Genomic DNA, 20,420 nt, shown 5'->3' on the forward strand with positions numbered 1-20,420 from the left:
ACTTTGCCGTTTGAACTGGGTGAGTGAGGAACGATGTTACATTTCTTGATATGAAATGCTTTACAAATAAGACAGAGTAAGACAGAGTTATTGAATTCAGCGCATATGAATTCAGTCAGATAAGATGACACGAGGAGAGTTATAAGGACAAATTATGTTGTCAATGATCGCGCGACAGAAGTAGCAGTTTTGTCCTTGAGAGCAACAAGAATGGTGAAACGAGTGAAACTATCGACACAAACTAGAAGATACTAATAACCGTTCTCTGTAAGTAAAAATCTGAGCAGAGACTGAACCCCAAGGAGCTGAAGCGATGGGGTATGAAAGCGATGGACTGTCGTTTGCGGGTGAAGCACACTGAAAAGAGTGCGCAGTGTTGAAAGTTATCTTTCCTCATGGTCGGCTAGAAATATGATCGTTTTGCTTGTGTAAGGCATCTTGCACATCTGGATGTCCTACGTGGGGTGAGTCGTGAATGTGGTGAAGTATGCTACTCACTAACGATTGAGGTATCATGAGCTGAGATAAACGCTCACTAGAATCGTCAGTAGAGATATCACTCGACTTATACAAGCGACTGTCTTGCATGAAAAACGTATCAGCACTCACTTGCAACTTAGGAAGATTTGTCCAATCACCAGATTCGAGGTAATAAGCAACACTAGAACAGAAGGCGTCTGAATGCTGATGTTTCCTTATCTCATCCATGGTTGGCATGGCAAGATTGTCTGTGATGGCGGAGATAGCGGCAACATTGCGTGATAGTGCGTCTGCAACTGAGTTTGCCTTACTAGGAGTATATGAAAATGTAGGATTAAATTCTTGAGTCGTAAGATGCCACCGATCAAATTGGCCTGTGAAGTTCTTGCCTTTGAAGGTCTCTGTGACAGTATGATGATCATACTGTCAGTGTGGAAATTAATCTTATAGCTTAAGATGAGTTCACAGAAATGACAACGCCCAGATCACAGCGAGACTTTCACGCTTTGTGACGTCATAATTTTGCTCTGCCGTGTTGAGAAGTCTGCTAGCATACGCTAATACGCGATGTTTACCAAGTGAATCTTTCTGCATGAGAACAGCACCGATTCCAGAGCCAGAAGCGTCAGTGTATGAGATGAAATCTTTCTCGAAATTTGGAAAAGCAAGAACTGGTGGTTGACACAAGGCAGTTTTGAAAAGATCAAAGGTATCTTGTTCCTTTTCAGACCAGATGAGAGTAACATTTTTCTTTTTTAGCAAATGAGTGAGAGGTTAAGCGATAAGGCTGAAATTTTTGATGAACTGGCGATAAAATCCAACAAGACCGGTGAAATGCCTGATCTGATCGATATTAGTAGAAAGATAAAATTTTTCACAGCATTTATCTTGTCATTTAAAGTGTGAATACCATCTCTCGACTTTGTGACCAAGGTATTTGACTTGCTTTTTAAGAAACGAGCATTTACTGACTTTCATCTTTAAGCCAGCAGCTTGAAAGCGTGACAGAACGAGAGACAGTGTGTGAAAATGGTCCTGTAAAGACTTTGATGCAATGATAACGTCGTCAAGGAAGCAGAACACACTTTTACCGATGAGACTTGAGACAACAGAATTCATCAATCTCTGAAACCTTAAAGGCGAGTTACGTAGACCTTGAGCCATATATTTGAACATGAATTGGCCAGAGGAGGTAGTGAAAGCAGTATATGGCCGTGAAGTTTCCCCTTATTCAACTTGGAAGAATCCTGAGTGTAAATCTAGGGTGGAAAATACCACATTTGAATCAACGAGAGACTGAAAATCATCTAACCTCGGCAAAGGATAACAATCAGGACTGGTAGATGCGTTTAGTTTCCTGAAGTCGACAACGACACGCCAATTGCTTTGTTTCTTTGGAAAGAGTAACAAGGGAGCGTTATGAGGTGAACAGGCAGGTTCCACTATATCCTGAAGTAACATACCTCACACAGCTTCATCAAGCAGAACCCTACGGTTGTTTGGCACCCTGTAGTTGGGTGGTGTAAGACAGTCTGGACCCAGGCGTCAGATGGATAGAGTGAGTGATGACGTCTGTGTGGCCCAGAGGTTCACCAGGGAGCGAGACAGCATTCCTGAAGGAATTTAGGAGAGCGAGTAATTTTATATATATATATATATATATATATATATATATATATATATATATATATATATATATATATATATATATATATATATATATATATATATATATATATATATAATTGCTGAGATTGATACAGTAGTAGTAGTAGTAGAAGTAGTAGTAACTAGTAGTAGTAGTAGTAACAGTAGTAGTAGTAACTAGTAGTAGTAGTAGTAGTACTAGTAGTAGTAAAAATCGTAGTAGTAGTATTAGTAACTACTACTACTACTACTAGTAGTAGTAGTAGTAGTAGTAGTAGTAGTAGTAGTAGTAAAAGTAGTAGTAGTAGTAGTAGTAGTAGTAGTAGTAGTAGTAGTAGTAGTAGTAGTAGTAGTACTAACTAGTAGTAACTAGTAGTAGTAGTAGTAGTAGTAGTAGTAGTAACTAGTAGTAGTAGTAGTAACTAGTAATAGTAGTAGCAGTAATAACTAATAGTAGTAATAGTAGTAACTAGTAGTAGTAGTAGTAATAATAGTAGTGGTAGTAGTAGTAGTAGTAGTAGTTGGTTGGCTGGATGCCACAGTCATTAGCGAGAGCTGGGGCTAATGACCTCCAAGTAATGGAGCCCCTAATTGACACATCAATAAACATGGGGTGGAGGTATTAGTAGTAGTAGTAGTAGTAGTAGTAGTAGTAGTAGTTGTTGTTGTTGTTGTAGAAACTAGTAGTAGTAGTAGTAGTAGTAGTAGTAGTAGTAGTAGTAGTAGTAGCAGTAGTAGTAGTTGTTGTAGAAACTACTAGTAGTAGTAGTAGTTGTTGTAGAAACTACTACTACTACTACTACTAGTAGTAGTAGTAGTAGTAGTAGTAGTAGTAGTAGTAGTAGTAGTAGTAGTTGTTGTTGTTGTTGTTGTTGTTGTTGTTGTTGTTGTTGTTGTTGTTGTTGTTGTTGTTGTTGTTGTTGTTGTAACTGGTAGTAGAAGTAGCAGTAACAGTAAATAATAGTAGTAGTAGTAACTAGTAGTAGAAGGAGGCAGTAGGCACCTGCCAAAACGATAATTACTCCCAGTGAGATCTAAAGCACTGCTCAAGGGGTGCTGTAAACTTATCATTAAAGCCAGCTATGACCTCACTGAACGTTTCCCTTTGTGTCTCACAACACATGGGGGCAGTCACAGCCTGCCCTCTAAAGACAACTATCTTCCTTCACACAAAACTACAAGCACCTAATAACACACACACCTTTCACCCAAAAATTCAAAATTATTATGGTGACTCCTACACCAGCCTCGGATTCCTCATCTGGGGAGGGGACCACAAATGTTCCCAGGTCGGACTGCTCTTCTGATAACGAACCTAAGTGTCTTGACACTTACTTCAATTTTTCTTCATTAACTTCTGCAACATTCGCGGTCTTAGATCTAATTTTCAATCTGTAGAACATCGCCTCCCATCTTCTAAACCTAATCTTTTTTTTTCACTGAAACACAGGTGTCTGAGGCAACTGACAGTAGCCCCGTTTCTGTTCCCTCCTACTTTCTCTATCTTCATTTTCAATCCAAAATTGGATGCTGCGTTTATGTGCGCAGCGACTTAACCTGATCTCGTGCCCACGCTCTTGAATCTTCCGAGTTTTCCACCATCTGGCTACGACTACAAAGTCATTCTCAAACTAAATTTATTTGTGCTGTATACCTCTCACCTAACTCCTCTGACTATAAGAAATTCTTGGACTACTTAACTTCCAAAGTGGAGCACATTCTGACTCTTTTCCCCTTTGCAGAGATCTCCATTCTTGGAGACTTCAATGTTCACTACCAGCTCTGGCTTTCCTTTCCCTTCACTGACCATCCTGGTGAACTAGCTTTCAACTTTGCTGCCCTCCACGACCTAGAGCAATTGGTGCAACACCCTACTCGTATTCCTGACCGTCTTGGAGATACGCCCAACATTCTTGACCTTTTCGTAACCTCTAATCCTGCTTATGCTGTCTCCCTCTCTTTTCCGTTGGGCTTCTCCGATCACAATCTTATATCTGTATCTTATCCTATCGCTCAAATCCCTCCTCAGGATTCCCCTAAGCGGAGGTGCCTCTGGCGATTTGCCTCTACTAGTTGAGTGAACCTGAGGAGGTATTTTGCTGATTTTCCTTGGAATGACTACTGCTTCCGTGTCAAGAGATCCATCTTTTTGAGCCGAGGGCATAACAGAGATGCTAGTGTCTGGCAAGGAGGCGTACATTCCTCACTCTTCTTCTCGACCGGAACCTTCCAAACCTTGGTTTAACACAGACTGTTCTTGTGCTATACATAATAGAGATGTGGCCCACAAAAGGTACTTAAACCTTCCATCACCAGAATCTCATGCATTTTATGTTTCTGCCCGGAACCATGCCAAGTATGTTCTCCAACTAGCCAAAAATTCCTTCATTAATAGAAAGTGTCAAAATTTTTCAAGATCTAACTCCCCTCGTGAAAATATTTCCAATAACTTTGCTTCTTCTTTTTCCCCTCCTTTATTTCAACCTGATGGCATCACTGCTATCACATCTCTGAAGCTGAACTCTTCGCTCAAATCTTTGCTAAAACTCTACCTTGGACGATTCAAGTCTTGTTCCCTCTCCTCCACCCTCTGACTACTTCATGCTACCTATTAAAATTCTTCCCAATGATGTTTTCCATGACCTCGTTGGCCTAAACCCTCGGAAGGCTTATGGACCTGATGGGGTGCCCCATTGTTCTCCGAAACTGTGCCTCCGTGCTTGCACCTTGCCTAGTCATACTCTTTCAACTCTGTCTGTCTACCTTTCCTTCTTGCTGGAAGTTTGCCTACAGGGAACAGGCTAAAGCCTGTTCCCAAAAAGTGTGACCGTTCTAATTCCTCAAACTACCGTCCTATTGCTTTAATTTCCTGCCTATCTAAAGTTTTTAATCTATCCTCAACAGGAAGATTCTTAAAACACTTATCACTTCACAACTTTCTATCTGATCGCCAGTGTGGGTTCCGTCAAGGCCGCCCTACTGATGATCTTCTGACTTTCCTTACTGAGTTTTGGTCATCCTCTTTTGAGAGATTTTGGTGAAACTTTTGCTGTTTCCTTGGACGTATCAAAGGCTTTTGATAGAGTCTGTCACAAAGCTTTGATTTCCAAACTACCCTCATACGGTTTCTATCCTTCTCTCTATAACTTCATCTCAAGTTTCCTTTCCGACCGTTCTATTGCTGCTGTGGTAGACGGTCATTGTTCTTCTCCTAAATCAGTGGTGTTCCTCAGGGTTCTTTCCTGTCACCCACTCTCTTCTTATTATTCATCAATGACCTTCTAAACCAAACTTCTTGTCCTATCCACTCTTACGCTGATGATATCACCCTGCACTTTTCCACATCTTTTCATAGACGTCCAACACTTCTGGAAGTAAACATTTCACGCAGGGAAGGCAAAGAACGCCTGACTTCTGATCTTTTTAAAATTTCTGATTGGGGCAGAGCAAACATGGTATTGTTCAGTGCCTCAAAAACCCAATTCCTCCATCTATCAACTCGACACAACCTTCCAGACAACTATCCCCTTTTCTTCAATGACACTCATCTGTCCCCCTCTTCTACACTGAACATCCTCAGGCTGTCCTTTATTTATAATCTGAACTGGAAACTTCACATTTTATTTCTAGTTAAAACAGTTTCTATGAAGCTGGGTGTTCTGAGACGTCTCCACCAGTTTTTCTCCGCTCCCCACCCACTTCAGTCTCTCTCTCGTCGCCGCAGTGTTGCATCTCTAGCTATCTTCTACCACTATTTTCATGCTAACTGCCCTTCTGATCTTTCTCAGTACATGCTTCTCCTCCCACTGCCCAAGACTTTCTTTTTCTCACCCCTATTTTGTCCACCTCTAATGCAAGAGTTAACCAGTATTCTCAATCATTCATCCCCTTCCCTGGTAAACTCAGGAACTCCCTGCCTGCTTCTGTATTTCCACTTTCCTTTGAATTGAATTCCTTCAAGAGGGAGGTTTCAAAGCACTTATCCTTCAGTCTTTGACTACCGCTTTGGACCCTTTTCTGGGACTGGCATGTCAGTTTTTTTTTTTTTTTATTTATTCATTTTTTAGGGGGGCCCTTGACCAGTATCCGTCCTACATAAAAAAGTAATAGTAGTAACTAGTAGTAGTAGTAGTAGTAGTAGTAGTAGTAATAACAGCAGTACTAGTAATACTAGTTGTAGTAAGAGCAATAGTAGTAGTAGTAGTAGTAGTAGTAGTAACTAGTAGTAACTAGTAGTAGTAGTAGTAGTAGAAGTAGTAGTAACTAGTAGTAGTAGTAGAGTATTAGATATGGTTGGATGCCACAGTCATTAGCGTGAGCTGGGGCTAATGACCTCCAAGTAATGGAGCCCCTAATTGACACATCAATAAACATGGGTTGGAGGTAGTAGTAGTAGTAAAAAAAAAGTAGTAGTAGTAGTAGTAGTAGTAACTAGTAGTAGTAGTGGTAGTAATAGTAGTAGTGGTAGTAGTAGCAGTAGTTGTAGTACTAGTAGTTGTAATAACTAGTAGTAACAGCAACAGTAGTAGTAGTAATAGTAGTAGTAACAGCAATAAGTGGTGTAAGTAATTAAATGATATTTGAATATAGTAGTAGTAGTAATAGTAGTAGTAGGAGTGATTAGTAGCAAAACTTATTGCTGCAATTGTGATGCGAATAGTCATGAAATAGTAAACGTAGAAATGCAAGGTGCAAAGAAGATCCCGTCAGCACCGGCAGGAGGCGACGCTGTGAGACCATCATTGGCACCATTGGCACCATTGTCAGCTCTTTGTTGCATAGTGCCGGCGGCCTGTGGAGCCGTCGCCGCGGTGAATCCAGGTCGTGCAGCACCTACTGGAGAAGTAAACCCTACGTCCGCCGCTGCTCTGACTGCACCTCAGTCACCACCTGCATTGCGAGGTCCCGAACTACGCCCTCGGTGAGGCGAATCAACAACTGGCGCCGCCGCTCCGTCCCCGACAGTTTTGCGAGGTCCCGAACCACTCCTCCGGTGAGGCGAACCGACAACAGGCGCCGCCGCTTCGTTATTCCCAGCACTGCGGGGCCCCGAAACACGTTCCCGGTGAGGTGAATCAACAACAAGTGCCACTGCTCCATCTTCGCCAACATTGCGATGCCCCGAACCACGTCCCCGGTGAGGTGAACCAGCAACAAGCGCTGCCGCTCCGTCCTTGCCTGCGCTGCAAGGTCCTGAACCACATCCTCGGTAAGGCGAACCATCAACAAGCGTCGAGGATATTGGTTGTTGGCCAGTCTTGTCCTTTAAGACGAGTCGCGTATGCCGAGAAAACGCGATTTTTCCTTTTTCTCTAGCTTTCATCATCAGAGGAAGCTGTTTTTTTCCTTGATTTCAAGGGAAGCTGGACAGAGGTCTTCAATTATGAATATTCCTGTTCCCTTTAATTTCTTGGCATTCCTTTTCACAGATTTTCGATCACTAAACTTCTCTAAACGTGCGACGATTGATGGAGGACGGGATGGCGTGACTGGGCCCGCTCGATGTGCTCTTGCAATGTCGACAGCTGGCAGCTGGAGTTTGTCCTGTAGTAGTCTTGTCACACTTAAGATGTATGCTCCCAAGTCTTGTTGCCCGATAGTTCCCGAAGATCAGTTATCCCAAGGTTGTCACAACTGCTGTAGTCCTCTTGATAGTTCTGGCGTTGTTCCATTTCAGTGATTCTTGATATCAGGCTGCCAATCACCGCTTGTTTATCATTGTTATATTTTCGAAGCATCTTCAAATCGTTCTTTAGGTCTAGTATTCCACTTTGAGAGAATTCCAGGTTCTTGATAAAGTCGGTCATAGTACCTTTTACTATCTGAATCCTTGTCTTGAGTTGATCGACCATTAACTTCAATTCTATGCGAAAAGTCCGTTCTTGAGCTTCAAGTAACACAGACAGCGTCAAGATCCTTGGTTAGGGTTAGTCACTTGGCGCAGAGTACAACATGGCATGTATGATCGCTGTGAAAGCTAGACAGTGTGTGTGTGTGTGTGTGTGTGTGTGTGTGTAAAAAAACATAACAGATTGTGCCACCATGTCTCCATATCTTACTAAGAACCATGGAGCAGCATTATGTGTGTACTGTACCATTGCATACGTTGATGTCGTAAAGGAAGTATCTTTCTTCTCCCGGCGTTTTTCCCAGATGTGTTTACTGATGACGTCGTCCATCCAGTGCGTTATTAGTCCGCTATCAAGGAACCGTTGCAGAACATCGTCAAAACGAGTTATGAACGACGTCCCACGCCTGAAAGTAATCAGAAATAAGGAAACCAGTAGTGGATATCCGAGAAATATGTGGGTACTACCCTGGAGCTGATACTAGTGTTATTTCACTTATGATCTTGTGTCTCTTATAACTATTACCAACATAAAAAAAACAAACTACAGATATTATCTAAACTTTTGTCACACCAAGATACTATGAATCAAGAAATTCCACTGGACTGACAATGCCTTATTATCACACTAATGATAAACATGTATCTACGAAGGTGGTAATGGTGAGTAACACGCACCTGAAGGCCCAAGTGTTCCCAGCAAACAAAGGGTACCTGGCTGTGGCAATATGGAAAGGGTTATCGCCTGCCTCCCTTGAGTGGTAAGTCTCCATTAGTATTCTCGTTACGTAATAGTTGCGTATGTAAGAAAAACCGCCCTCCAGCACACGCCTGATGCCGATGTCGGTCTCCAGCGTCTGGGGGAGTAAACAGTTCATTGGCTGATGTTGTATGAATGTTACATACAAATATATAAGCTCATTCCCCTAGAAACGAAGAAACAATTACGCAATATATTTGATTTCAGAATTACGTATCTTGATGTTTGACTAAACTTACCTGAGACTCACCTGCATGTGTGTCTTGACGGTTTGGTAGTCTTGGTTCGTGCTGATGGTGAGGAGGCTGTTGAAGGCGCCGTCGAAGGTCCGTGTACCCCACTCCCACCCTTTGCTCCTCTGCAACTCCACCAGCTCCTCCAGACTGTTGATGGCCACAGACTTGCCTTGCACGACCAGGTGAGATATGAGGGAGCAGGTGTAAGACGCTCTCAGGATCAAACAGGCAATGAGCCACACGCCAACCATAAGCTGTGAAACGATGGTGGTGGAAGTGGTGGTGGTGATGATGACGATGATGATAATTATATAATGTGTCTGTACCTGCTTATTGTCAAGATGTCTTAAGGTGACAAATTATGTGTGTGTGTGTGTGTGTGTGTGTGTGTGTGTGTGTGTGTGTGTGTGTGGGTGGGTGGGCTAATGGATGGGTTGGTGAGGAATTTCCACACATCCGTAGAGCGATTTCATCGGTCACCCACCTGCCCGGCGCTGAAGGCAGGGGGGTGGTAGGGCTGGTCTTCCAGGAGCAGCCCCCACCCGTAGAAGAGCGAGGAGGAGAGGTTGAGGAGGTGCCTCTCTGACGAGTTTCTTTTGATACTTATCAACAGCCACAGCGCCGCGCCCCACACCATGGTGCCCGCCACCACGGCCACCCACACCGTGCCTGAAGAAAAGGTGATGGAACACACACGCACACACATATACACACACACACTGGCTGTGGTGGCAAGCGGATGTGCCTGGCTGTGCTCGGTTTCCGTGTTGGAACTCTGTTGTTCGTGCTGAAACTTAGCTGGTCTTTACAATGGATACCGAAGTTATTAAAGTCTTGCTTGATTCTCAAGAAAAGACTTTCCATACTGCCATGGATTTTGTAGTTGACCAGTTCAAGTCAAGAATACGGGAAGCAGAGGTAACCATCCAGGACCTAACTCGAAGCCTTGAGTTTTCTCGGGCCGAAGTGAAGTAAAAGAGCTCAGGAAATTCGCAAGTGAAAGTAAAGCCACTAATGAAGTTTTGAGTCACGAATTAAGGACCTTGAACAAAGACAGAATTACCAAGAAGATTATAACAGACGAAATAATTTATGTATAAGTAGGATTGAAGAAAAACTTGGTGAAACATGGGAAGAAACAGCCATAGCAGTGTCGCAGCTCATTGAAGAAAAGCTTCAGTTGCCTGCTGTCAAGCTAGAACGCGCTCACAGAACCGGACTTGTGTTGCCTTCACGTTCTCGTGTTGTTGTCGCGAGATTCGAGAAGTTTAACGATCGAGAAGCAGTGATGCGAAATGCTAGAAAATTGAAAGGTTCTGACATATATATAGATGAAGACCTTTGCCCTGCATCCCAAGAAATTAGAAAGAGTCAGATACCTCTCATGAAGAAGGCCAGAGAAGAAGGCAAGATTGCTTTCTTCAAACACACCAGGCTAATAATAAAAGATAAGAGTACTAATCATCAACTCCAGGGAAGAAGTTCTCGCATTGAAGGTGTCTCGACCCATGAAGCAGTGGGTGACGTCACGGGAGCAATGGACCAGGCGAGTGAAGCAAGTGGTGGTGAATCATCGGTTGGTGCTGAAGGTGGAAATAATTATGCCTCGACTCGTGGCGCTGTGGGACACGTCTCGGAAGCAGTGGTCCAGGCAAATGAAGCAAATGGTGGTGAATCATCGGTTGGTGCTGAAGGTGGGAGTACTGGTGGTCCCCGCTCTGCTCCCACTGGATCCTCTGGTGTCGGTGGTGGTAGTGGGTCCTGCCATGGCCGCCCTACACCCTCGGGTACTGGTGGTGGTCTTTAGGTGCAGCCCCGACACAGCGACAGCAGCAGACTTCACGTACCAGAAATCGCAGGAAGTAAATAACCTGGTTCCTTCTTATAAGTTGATTGTCTATGTATAATTACTGGTTATAATGATCTCTAACCAAAGTCTGTGGAGTTAATTGCCTTTCGCTACGCTAAATGATGAGATGTTGAAGAATAATATTGTACTCTCTAATAACGTAGATTCACATTATGATTTTTTAAATTTAGTATTTCATCCATTACTTACTGAAGATGATAAATACGATAATGATATAAATTAATGTAATTTTCTTAGCAATTTAGATATCCCTAAAACTGAGTATGTATATTTAAGTAATATTTCCTCACCAAGTGCTAACACTATCAATTCTTAATCTAAATATTAGGCCTATCCCTAAAAATCTTTAATATCTTATAGATAATGTTATACATAATAGCGCTGTTAAACTTAGCATTATTGGCTTTACTGAAATTCGATTAAATCCTAGTCTTTCGTCACTGTATAATATGCCTGGGTATCATATGTTCGTCAATACGCGAAATGTGCATGGCGGTGGGGTAGCTATTTATGCTGATTCTGAGTTAGAGGCAACATTGATACAAAAATGTACTGTTTCTCATGACTACATAGAAATCTTGTGTATTGAATGATAAATTACCCCAGAAAATGCTTATATATGTGTGTGTATATAGACCGCCGAATGGTAACTTTTAAAAATGTTTATGATGCAATGAGTAATATTCTTTCTACAGTATTTGCAGAGAAATATTCGTCTATAAATATTTTCGGAGATTTCAGTACTAATCTATTGAACCGAAATGACAATGTTAGTGAATTTATAAACTTTAATGTTCTCTTTTTCATTGTTCCCTATCATTACAAGGCCAACTAGAGTTACCAATACATCGGCATCTTTAATTGATCATATCTGGATCACTCAAATAAAAATATCGGTAATTATATCATTGACACTGATATAACTGAACATTTTCCAATACTTTCTCAATTTAGAATGGATGATATTAGACAGAAGCTCAAAACCAGTAGGAAAAGATTTATAACTTCCTTAACCCTTCGTGAATATACTAACGAACTGGCCATAGAAAACTGGTATGATGTAATTAATTCAACATGTCCCAAAGAGTCATTTAATATTTTTTATACCACATACCTTAAATTATTTGAGAAACATTTTCCCATTAAAGAAGTAAAACCGAATTTAAAGAAAGATATCAGTCCCCATATCACACCAGCTCTAAAAGTTAGCATAAAAAAAAATACTAGAACGACTTGCTAGGAAATGGCCCCTTACCTATCGAGAGAAATATAAAAAATATCGAAATAATTTAACATCAACATTACGAGCAGCAAAAAACCTATATTACAAACAACAATTAAGTAATAATCAGGGTGACCCCAAAAAACAATGGAAAGTACTCATTACTAGGAGAACCAAGTTCTGTCAATACGAGTACTATTAAATTAAATCTTCCTTGTATGGACATTCCGAGTACATTCAATGAACATTTTCTGAAAAATAACAGATATTGATAATGCAAATCTTAATTACAGGAATTATCTTACAAATGCTCCAGAATTTTCATTTTACATGCTGCCCACTGATAAGGATGAAGTCAAACGTACTTTAAATCTTTTTAAAACTAATGCTCCAGGATATGATGATATACCTCCAACATTACTAAACGCCTCATCTGATTTAATAAGTATTCCCTTGGCTCAACAATTAATCTTTCTCTAACCACAGGGTATTTTCCTTATCAGTTAAAACAAGCAAAGATAGTGCCAGTATTTAAAGCAGGTGACAAAATGGATATAAAAAATTACCGACCAATTTCTATCCTCCCAGCATTTAGTAAAATATATGAAAAGAAAATATGCTATCGGTTAATGTCATATCTTGAAGATAATAACCTTTTAGTTAAACAACAACACGGTTTTAGGAGTCAGCATTCAACTGAAACGGCTATTTTACAATTCGTAAGCAATGTTTATAAATGCTTGGAGGAAAAACATTTAGTTATTGGCGTCTTTATTGACTTACCTAAAAGCATTTGATACCATTGATCACAATATATTACTTTACAAATTAAATTACATAGGAATCAGAGGAGTCACACACAGGCTATTTCAGAACTACTTGAATAATGGAAGACAAAGTGTGTACTGTAATAAAAATATTCGGCAATCAAACAAATAAATAAAGATGTACCACAAGGATCTATTTTAGGGCCTATATTTTTTTCTAATATACATAAACGATATAATTAATGCTAGTTCTAAAATTGAATTTACTATTTATGCTGATGACACTACCTTATTACTGAAAAATGTGAATATTGATACATTCCATGAAACTGTAGCTAGTGACTTAAGTAATATCGATCTTTGGATTAAATCAAATAACTTGAAACTTAATGTTAACAAAACAAATTACATATTCTTTCAAAATAGGTCTATAAAGCATGTTTTTCCTACTGCATTGTCAAATGATGAAAAATTAGCCCAAGTCCATGTTACCAAGTTTCTAGGTGTTAAAGTTGATGAAAATTTAAACTGGAAAATGCATATTAATGACGTTTGCTTAAAGCTTTGAAAAATAACTGGTATCTTTTATAGAATTCGTCATAATCTAACTGAGGAAGCTAAGATGAGTATATATTATAGTCTTTTTATCCACATATTACATATTGTGTTTCGTTATGGGCGAGTACTTGGCCTTCATTCTTAAATAAATTAGCTATTTCACAAAATAAGTTCCTCCGATGTATTTTCCACAAAAAGAAATTTGATTCAACAGATGAAATATACCAATCTAGAAAAATTCTTAGTGTCTTCAGTACATAAATACTTCACTTTGTTATTGATTTTTAAAACAATTGGTCCTAATTCAGTGTTCAGATTTAGAGAGCATTCCTGTAATACTAGGAGTAATAATGTAAATTTATCCTTACCTGTATTCAGGACTAAACTATTTAAAAATAGTGTTATAAATTTTGGTCCAGAATTTTTCAATAGTCTCCCTCAGGATATAAAAATCCTGCTTAGAGGAAGTAATTTAGTTAAATTTAAAAAGGAAATAAAAAGTTATCTGTTACATGTACAAACCTAGATGCACCATAATTATTTCATGAATTTGGTAGGATAATCTTTTCATTGTAATTGTCATGATGGTTGAGCTCCTGTTGTATTCTGACTTACATTGCATGTTTTGTCAAGTTTACCCATTTACTTTGATTGAGATATTGTACTCATTACTATTATACTACATTACATTGCATTAGCAAGGTCTTCTTATGCTTGTTCACCTTGCCACAATTTGTTATTTAATCTATCCTAAAATCTATCTGTCTTAGGAGTTACGACTCGACAGACTGCGCCAAGCAATATGTTTGTTATGTCTTCACATATTTGTAAACGTAAATAATGGCAATAAATTTACTTTACTTTACACACACACACACACACACACACACACACACACACACACACACACACACACACACACACACTTGGAGCTATCGGCTATACTTCCATTAACGGCATAAACTAATCATCATTTCTGTAATCATCATTGACAGGATATAAAATAAATGATAGAGAGAGAGAGAGAGAGAGAGAGAGAGAGAGAGAGAGAGAGAGAGAGAGAGAGAGAGAGAGAGAGAGAGAGAGAGAGAGAGAGAGAGAGAGAATTAACTTTATGTCTTACCTTCAAATGGTCTGAAAAGTGACAGATATTCAGGCAGAGGCCTTGGCTTCAGGGACAGGATAGCCATCTCCTCACCGATATACACTCTGCAGAAGTCCAGCACGGCAGTCCTCTGGGGCGTCAAGGTGAGGTCCATAGAAAAGTCTGCCTTCTCGTGCTGCAGCGTCCCCACAGTGCCCGTCCAGTTGCCGGTGCTGGTTCTCAGGCCCCACAAGCCGTCTTCTGGCTCACGAACTACGTAACTAAGGGGGAGGTCTTTGATATAAGTGATGTAATGATGGTGATGCAGCGGCGAGTACAAGGGGTATGATGATGGTGATGTTTATAAGTGCACTAAATACAATTTCACGATATATTTTCCTGAATTTCCTTCGTCACATAGAGAAAATAAACAAAAAAAGAGTGAATAGGCTAATAAACAAATAAATTAATAAAACAAATATTAGTGACCATGAAGGCCTTAACTTAATTATGATTAGCAACAATCCACTGGAAATGGAAAAGAATCTTGGAAATGGAGAACATAAGTTTCTTTTTCCTATCTGGATATGATTCACTTTTTACTTACTCAGCTTTGGGATCTCTGTAGACGGCATATACCACCACCTTTGCTAGCTTATCGTGCCTGTAGGTTTCACTGTTTTGTCTTTGTGAGCCAAGTATTTCCCTTTCATTAGAAGAAGGCTGATCAGTGATGCCACTCGTGCCTACCGCCTGTCGCCAAAAGGGACCTAAACTTGTCTACGTGTCTTCCCTGTGTCTCTCCAACAATGAGCTGAGTACATCGTGCGACTGGGTTTGGTTCCCTTCGAAAGACGACATGCTCCGTCGCTTGCCATGAGATACAGCTCACATTGAACCTCCACTCAGAATCGCTAGAAATTAGGTGATGTGCCGGCGCCTTTGAACACCACAGCTGCTCAGTGCTAAATAGATGGACAGGGATATGGTGCGCTCGGAAACCCTACCTCGGAACACTATCTCGGAATAGATGGATAGGGATATGGCGTGCTCGGAAACACTAATCGGAACACTATCTCGGAATAGATGGATAGGGGTATGGCGTGCTCTGAAACCTTGCACGTCAGCGCAACGAAACTCTTCACTTCAAACATGCTTATGATAATCATAATGAAATAATAATAATAATGATAATAATAATAATGATAATAATGATAGTAATAATAATAATAATAATAATAATAATAATAATAATAATAATAATAATAATAATAATAATTATCATTATTATTATTATTATTATTATTATTATTATTACACATTGTAACTCGATTTTTGCCTTTGACAAGCAAGTGTTATTTCCGACTATTTTCATTACAAAACAATAGAAAATATCCATTATTCCTGTCAAACTTTGCTTTTGAGGCTTTTAGAATGATTTTTTGCCCCAAAATACCTAAATTTCACCATTTTTCCAGATGCTGTCACAGGGTTCACAGAGATGCTACTCCCAGTGAGGTCTAAAGCACTGTTCAGGGGGTGCTGTGAACTTATCATTAAACCCAGCTGTGACCTCACTGAACGTTTCCCTTTGTGTCTCACAACACAAGGGGGCAGTCACAGCCTGCCCTCTAAAGACAACTCTCTTCCTCCACACAAAACTACAAGCACCTAATAACACACACACCCTTCACCCAAAAATTTTAAAATCATCATGGCGACTCCTACACCAGCCTCGGAGTCCCCATCTGGGGAGGAGTCCATACATGTCCCCAGGTCGGACTGCCTTTCTGTCGACGACCCTAAGTGTCTTGACACCCCCCTCAACTTTTTCTTCATTAACTTCTGCAACATTCGCGGTCTAAGATCTAATTTTCAATCTGTAGAACACCACCTCTTTCTTCTAAACCTCATCTTCTTTTCCTCACTGAAACTCAGGTGTCTGGGGCAACTGACAGTAGCCCCTTTTCTGTTCCCTCCTACTTTCTCTATCCTCATTTCCGATCCAAAGCTGGATGCTGCGTTTATGTGCGCAATGACTTAACCTGCTCTCGTGCCCACGCTCTTGAATCTTCCGAGTTTTCCACCATCTGGCTACGACTACAGAGTCACTCTCATACTAAATTTATCTGTGCTGTATACCTCTCTCCTAACTCCTCTGACTATAAGAAATTCTTTGACTACTTAACTTCCAAAGTGGAGCACATTCTGACCCTCTTCCCTTTTGCAGAGATCTCCATTCTTGGAGACTTCAATGTTCACCACCAGCTTTGGCTTTCCTCTCCCTTCACTGACCATCCTGGTGAACTAGCTTACAACTTTGCAATAGGTGCAACACCCTACTCGTATTCCTGACCGTCTTGGAGATACGCCCAACATTCTTGACCTTTTCCTGACCTCTAATCCTTCTGCTTATGCTGTCACCCTTTCTTCTCCGTTGGGCTCCTCTGATCACAATCTCATATCTTTATCCTGTCCTATCACTCCAATCCCTCTTCAGGATCCCCCTAAGCGAAGGTGCCTGTGGCGTTTTGCCTCTGCTAGTTGGGGGGACCTGAGGAGGTATTTTGCTGATTTTCCTTGAAATGACTACTGCTTCCGTGTCAGAGACCCGTCTTTGTGTGCTGAGCGCATAACAGAGGTGATAGTGTCTGACATGAAGGCGTACATTCCTCACTCTTTTTCTCGTCCTAAACCTTCTAAACCTTGGATTAACACAGCTTGTTCTCGTGCTATACATGATAGAGAGGTGGCCCACAAAAGGTACTTAAGCCTTCCATCACCAGAATCTCATGCACTTTATATTTCTGCCCGGAACCATGCCAAGTCTGTTCTCCAACTAGCCAAAAACTCCTTCATTAACAGAAAATGTCAAAACTTTTCAAGATCTAACTCCCCTCGTGATTTCTGGCATCTAGCCAAAAATATCTCCAATAACTTTGCTTCTTCTTCTTTCTCTCCTCTACTTCAACCAGATGGCACCACTGCTATCACATCTATTTCTAAAGCTGAACTCTTTGCTCAAACCTTTGCTAAAAACTCTACCTTGGACGATTCTGGGCTTGTTCCTCCCTCTCCTCCACCTATTAAAATTCTTCGCAATGATGTTTTCCATGCCCTCGCTGGCCTAAACCCTCGGAAGGCTTATGGACCTGATGGGGTCCCTCCTATTGTTCTCCGAAACTGTGCCTCTGTGCTTGCACCTTGCCTAGTCAAATTCTTTCAGCTCTGTCTGTCAACATCTACCTTTCCTTCTTGCTGGAAGTTTGCCTACATTCAACCTGTTCCTAAAAAGAGTGACCGCTCTAATCCCTCAAACTACCGTCCTATTGCTTTAATTTCCTGCTTATCTAAAGTTTTTGAATCAATCCTCAACAGGAATATTCTTAAACATCTATCACTTCACAACCTTCTATCTGATCGCCGGTATGGGTTCCGTCAAGGCCGCTCTACTGGTGATCTTCTGGCTTTCCTTACTGAGTCTTGGTCATCCTCTTTTAGAGATTTTGGTGAAACTTTTGCTGTTGCCTTGGACATATCAAAAGCCTTTGATAGAGTCTGGCACAAAGCTTTGATTTCCAAACTACCCTCCTACGGTTTCTATCCTTCTCTCTGTAGCTTCATCTCAAGTTTCCTTTCTGACCGTTCTATTGCTGCTGTGGTAGACGGTCACTGTTCTACTCCTAAATCTATTAACAGTGGTGTTCCTCAGGGTTCTGTCCTGTTACCCACTCTCTTCTTATTATTCATTAATTATCTTCTAAACCAAACTTCTTGTCCTATCCACTTCTACGCTGATGATACCACCCTGCACTTTTCCGCGTCTTTTCATAGACGTCCAACCCTTCAGGAGGTAAACATATCACGCAGGGAAGCCACAGAACGCCTGATTTCTGATCTTTCTAAAATTTCTGATTGGGGCAGAGCAAACTTGGTATTATTCAATGCCTCAAAAACTCAATTCCTCCATCTATCAACTCGACACAATCTTCCAGACAACTATCCCCTCTTCTTCAATGACACTCAACTGTCCCCCTCTTCTACACTGAACATCCTCGGTCTGTCCTTTACTTATAATCTGAACTGGAAACTTCACATCTCATCTCTAGCTAAAACAGCTTCTATGAAGTTAGGTGTTCTGAGATGTCTCCGCCAGTTTTTCTCACCCCCCCAGCTGCTAACTCTGTACAAGGGCCTTATCCGTCCATGTATGGAGTATGCTTCACATGTCTGGGGGGGTTCCACTCATACTGCTCTTCTAGACAGGGTGGAATCAAAAGCTTTTCGTCTCATCAACTCCTCTCCTCTAACTGACTGTCTTCAGCCTCTCTCTCACCGCCGCAATGTTGCATATCTAGCTGTCTTCTACCGCTAATTTCATGCTAACTGCTCTTCTGATCTTGCTAACTGCATGCCTCCCCTCCTTCCGCGGCCTCGCTGCACAAGACTTTCTTCTTTCTCTCACCCCTATTCTGTCCACCTCTCTAACGCAAGAGTTAACCAGTATTCTCAATCATTCATCCCTTTCTCTGGTAAACTCTGGAACTCCCTGCCTGCTTCTGTATTTCCACCTTCCTATGGCTTGAATTCCTTCAAGAGGGAGGTTTCAAGACACTTATCCACCAATTTTTGACCACTGGTTTGACCCTTTTATGGTACTGGCAATTCAGTGGGCATTTTTTTATTAGATTTTTGTTGCCCTTGGCCAGTATCCTTCCTACATAAAAAAATAAATAAATAAAAAAAAAACTTCTTTGCTTTCGCCTTGATGAATTGACCACATATGCGGCAGAATACATTTGGGGAATGATTGCAGCCTCTTGATGCCACTTCACCTCTTGTGATGTCTTTTCTCAGGCAGCCAAAACAGAACTGACTGGTGGTCTGCAAGCTCCCTATTGTCAAGCAGTAGTCTAAAATATTCTTAGTCTTCCTAGAATATGTTCCAAAATGTTCTCAATCTTTCTAGAATATTCTTGAACCTAGTTTATAATATTCTGAATCATTCTAGGAAATTCTTGTAGATTCTAGAAAAATCTTGATACTTCTACATATTTCTACTGTATTCTAGAACGTTCTAGAATATTCTGGAAATGTTTACATTGAATAGAATGTTCTAAAATGTTCTAGAAACTTTTAAAAGAGTCTGTTAGCACATTCTGGAAGATTTGAAAAGATTTCTGAAATGTAGCAACAAATTCTTCTAATTATGAGAAATTTCCTGCTAGATCTGTTCAGTTAAAGAATGATCTTATTAAAATTAAAATCTATAGAACACTATATTCTTTCTTTCATTGTTTTTGCTTATTTGCAACATTTCAAAAGCAATTAGATAAGCAACTGAGATTTTGCAAAGGTCTTTGCCTGGCATGAAAACCAACAGTAACCCATACTATAATGAAATAAGGCAAAAATGTAAATTCATTGTTCTAAGCACAAAAGCAAAGTTTTAGGATCAAGATAACTTTTTTTCTATTTTGTTTAGATGGAAATAACTGGAAAATTATGAATTGGGGACAAGGATAAGACAAAAGTGAAATTTTGTTACATAGTGAATTATTATTATTATTATTATTATTATTATCATTATTATTATTATTATTATTATTATTATCATCATTATTAGAGACTGGAAAATATTTAAGGCACCTAAAAATATTTTTTACATAAAACTGATAATCGCAAAAAAAAAAAAAATGCTGTTTCTACTGGATATTTACACAAAGTGGCCCAAACACGACATTTTTTACCAAATCCCTATTAAAACTTCATGACAGTGGCATTTCAGCAATACGTTTCACGTCTACTAATGATTCAAGTAGAAGTAAAAAGATATAGTTAAGTGATGGTAAGTGAAGGTAAGTAGGTAAGTAATATCATCCAACACAAAAAAACAATGTTATCCTCTTCACATGACTGATACTTAAGTTATTCGTTATTAAAACCAT

General features: G+C 40.2%; 2 protein-coding genes across 2 annotated transcripts; one reads left to right on the top strand and one right to left on the bottom strand.

Annotated features, from left to right (window-relative positions):
- Nucleotides 1-6,778: 6,778 nt before the first annotated feature.
- Nucleotides 6,779-9,698, bottom strand: LOC135104659 (uncharacterized). The gene is made up of 4 exons (XM_064012193.1): nt 9,456-9,698; nt 8,986-9,225; nt 8,654-8,832; nt 6,779-8,382 (listed from the first exon to the last, which is right to left on the bottom strand). Exons 1-4 carry the CDS (start codon nt 9,675-9,677, stop codon nt 8,055-8,057), a joined length of 969 nt encoding a protein of 322 aa, XP_063868263.1. The 5' UTR covers nt 9,678-9,698; the 3' UTR covers nt 6,779-8,054.
- A 151-nt stretch (nt 9,699-9,849) lies between these two features.
- LOC135104660 (uncharacterized) lies at nt 9,850-15,524 on the top strand. Its single transcript, XM_064012194.1, has 2 exons — nt 9,850-10,833; nt 14,604-15,524. Exons 1-2 carry the CDS (start codon nt 10,480-10,482, stop codon nt 14,751-14,753), a joined length of 504 nt encoding a protein of 167 aa, XP_063868264.1. The 5' UTR covers nt 9,850-10,479; the 3' UTR covers nt 14,754-15,524.
- Nucleotides 15,525-20,420: the final 4,896 nt, after the last annotated feature.

The sequence above is a fragment of the Scylla paramamosain genome, chromosome 11 (genome assembly GCF_035594125.1).
Source record: "Scylla paramamosain isolate STU-SP2022 chromosome 11, ASM3559412v1, whole genome shotgun sequence".
NCBI lineage: Eukaryota > Metazoa > Arthropoda > Malacostraca > Decapoda > Portunidae > Scylla > Scylla paramamosain.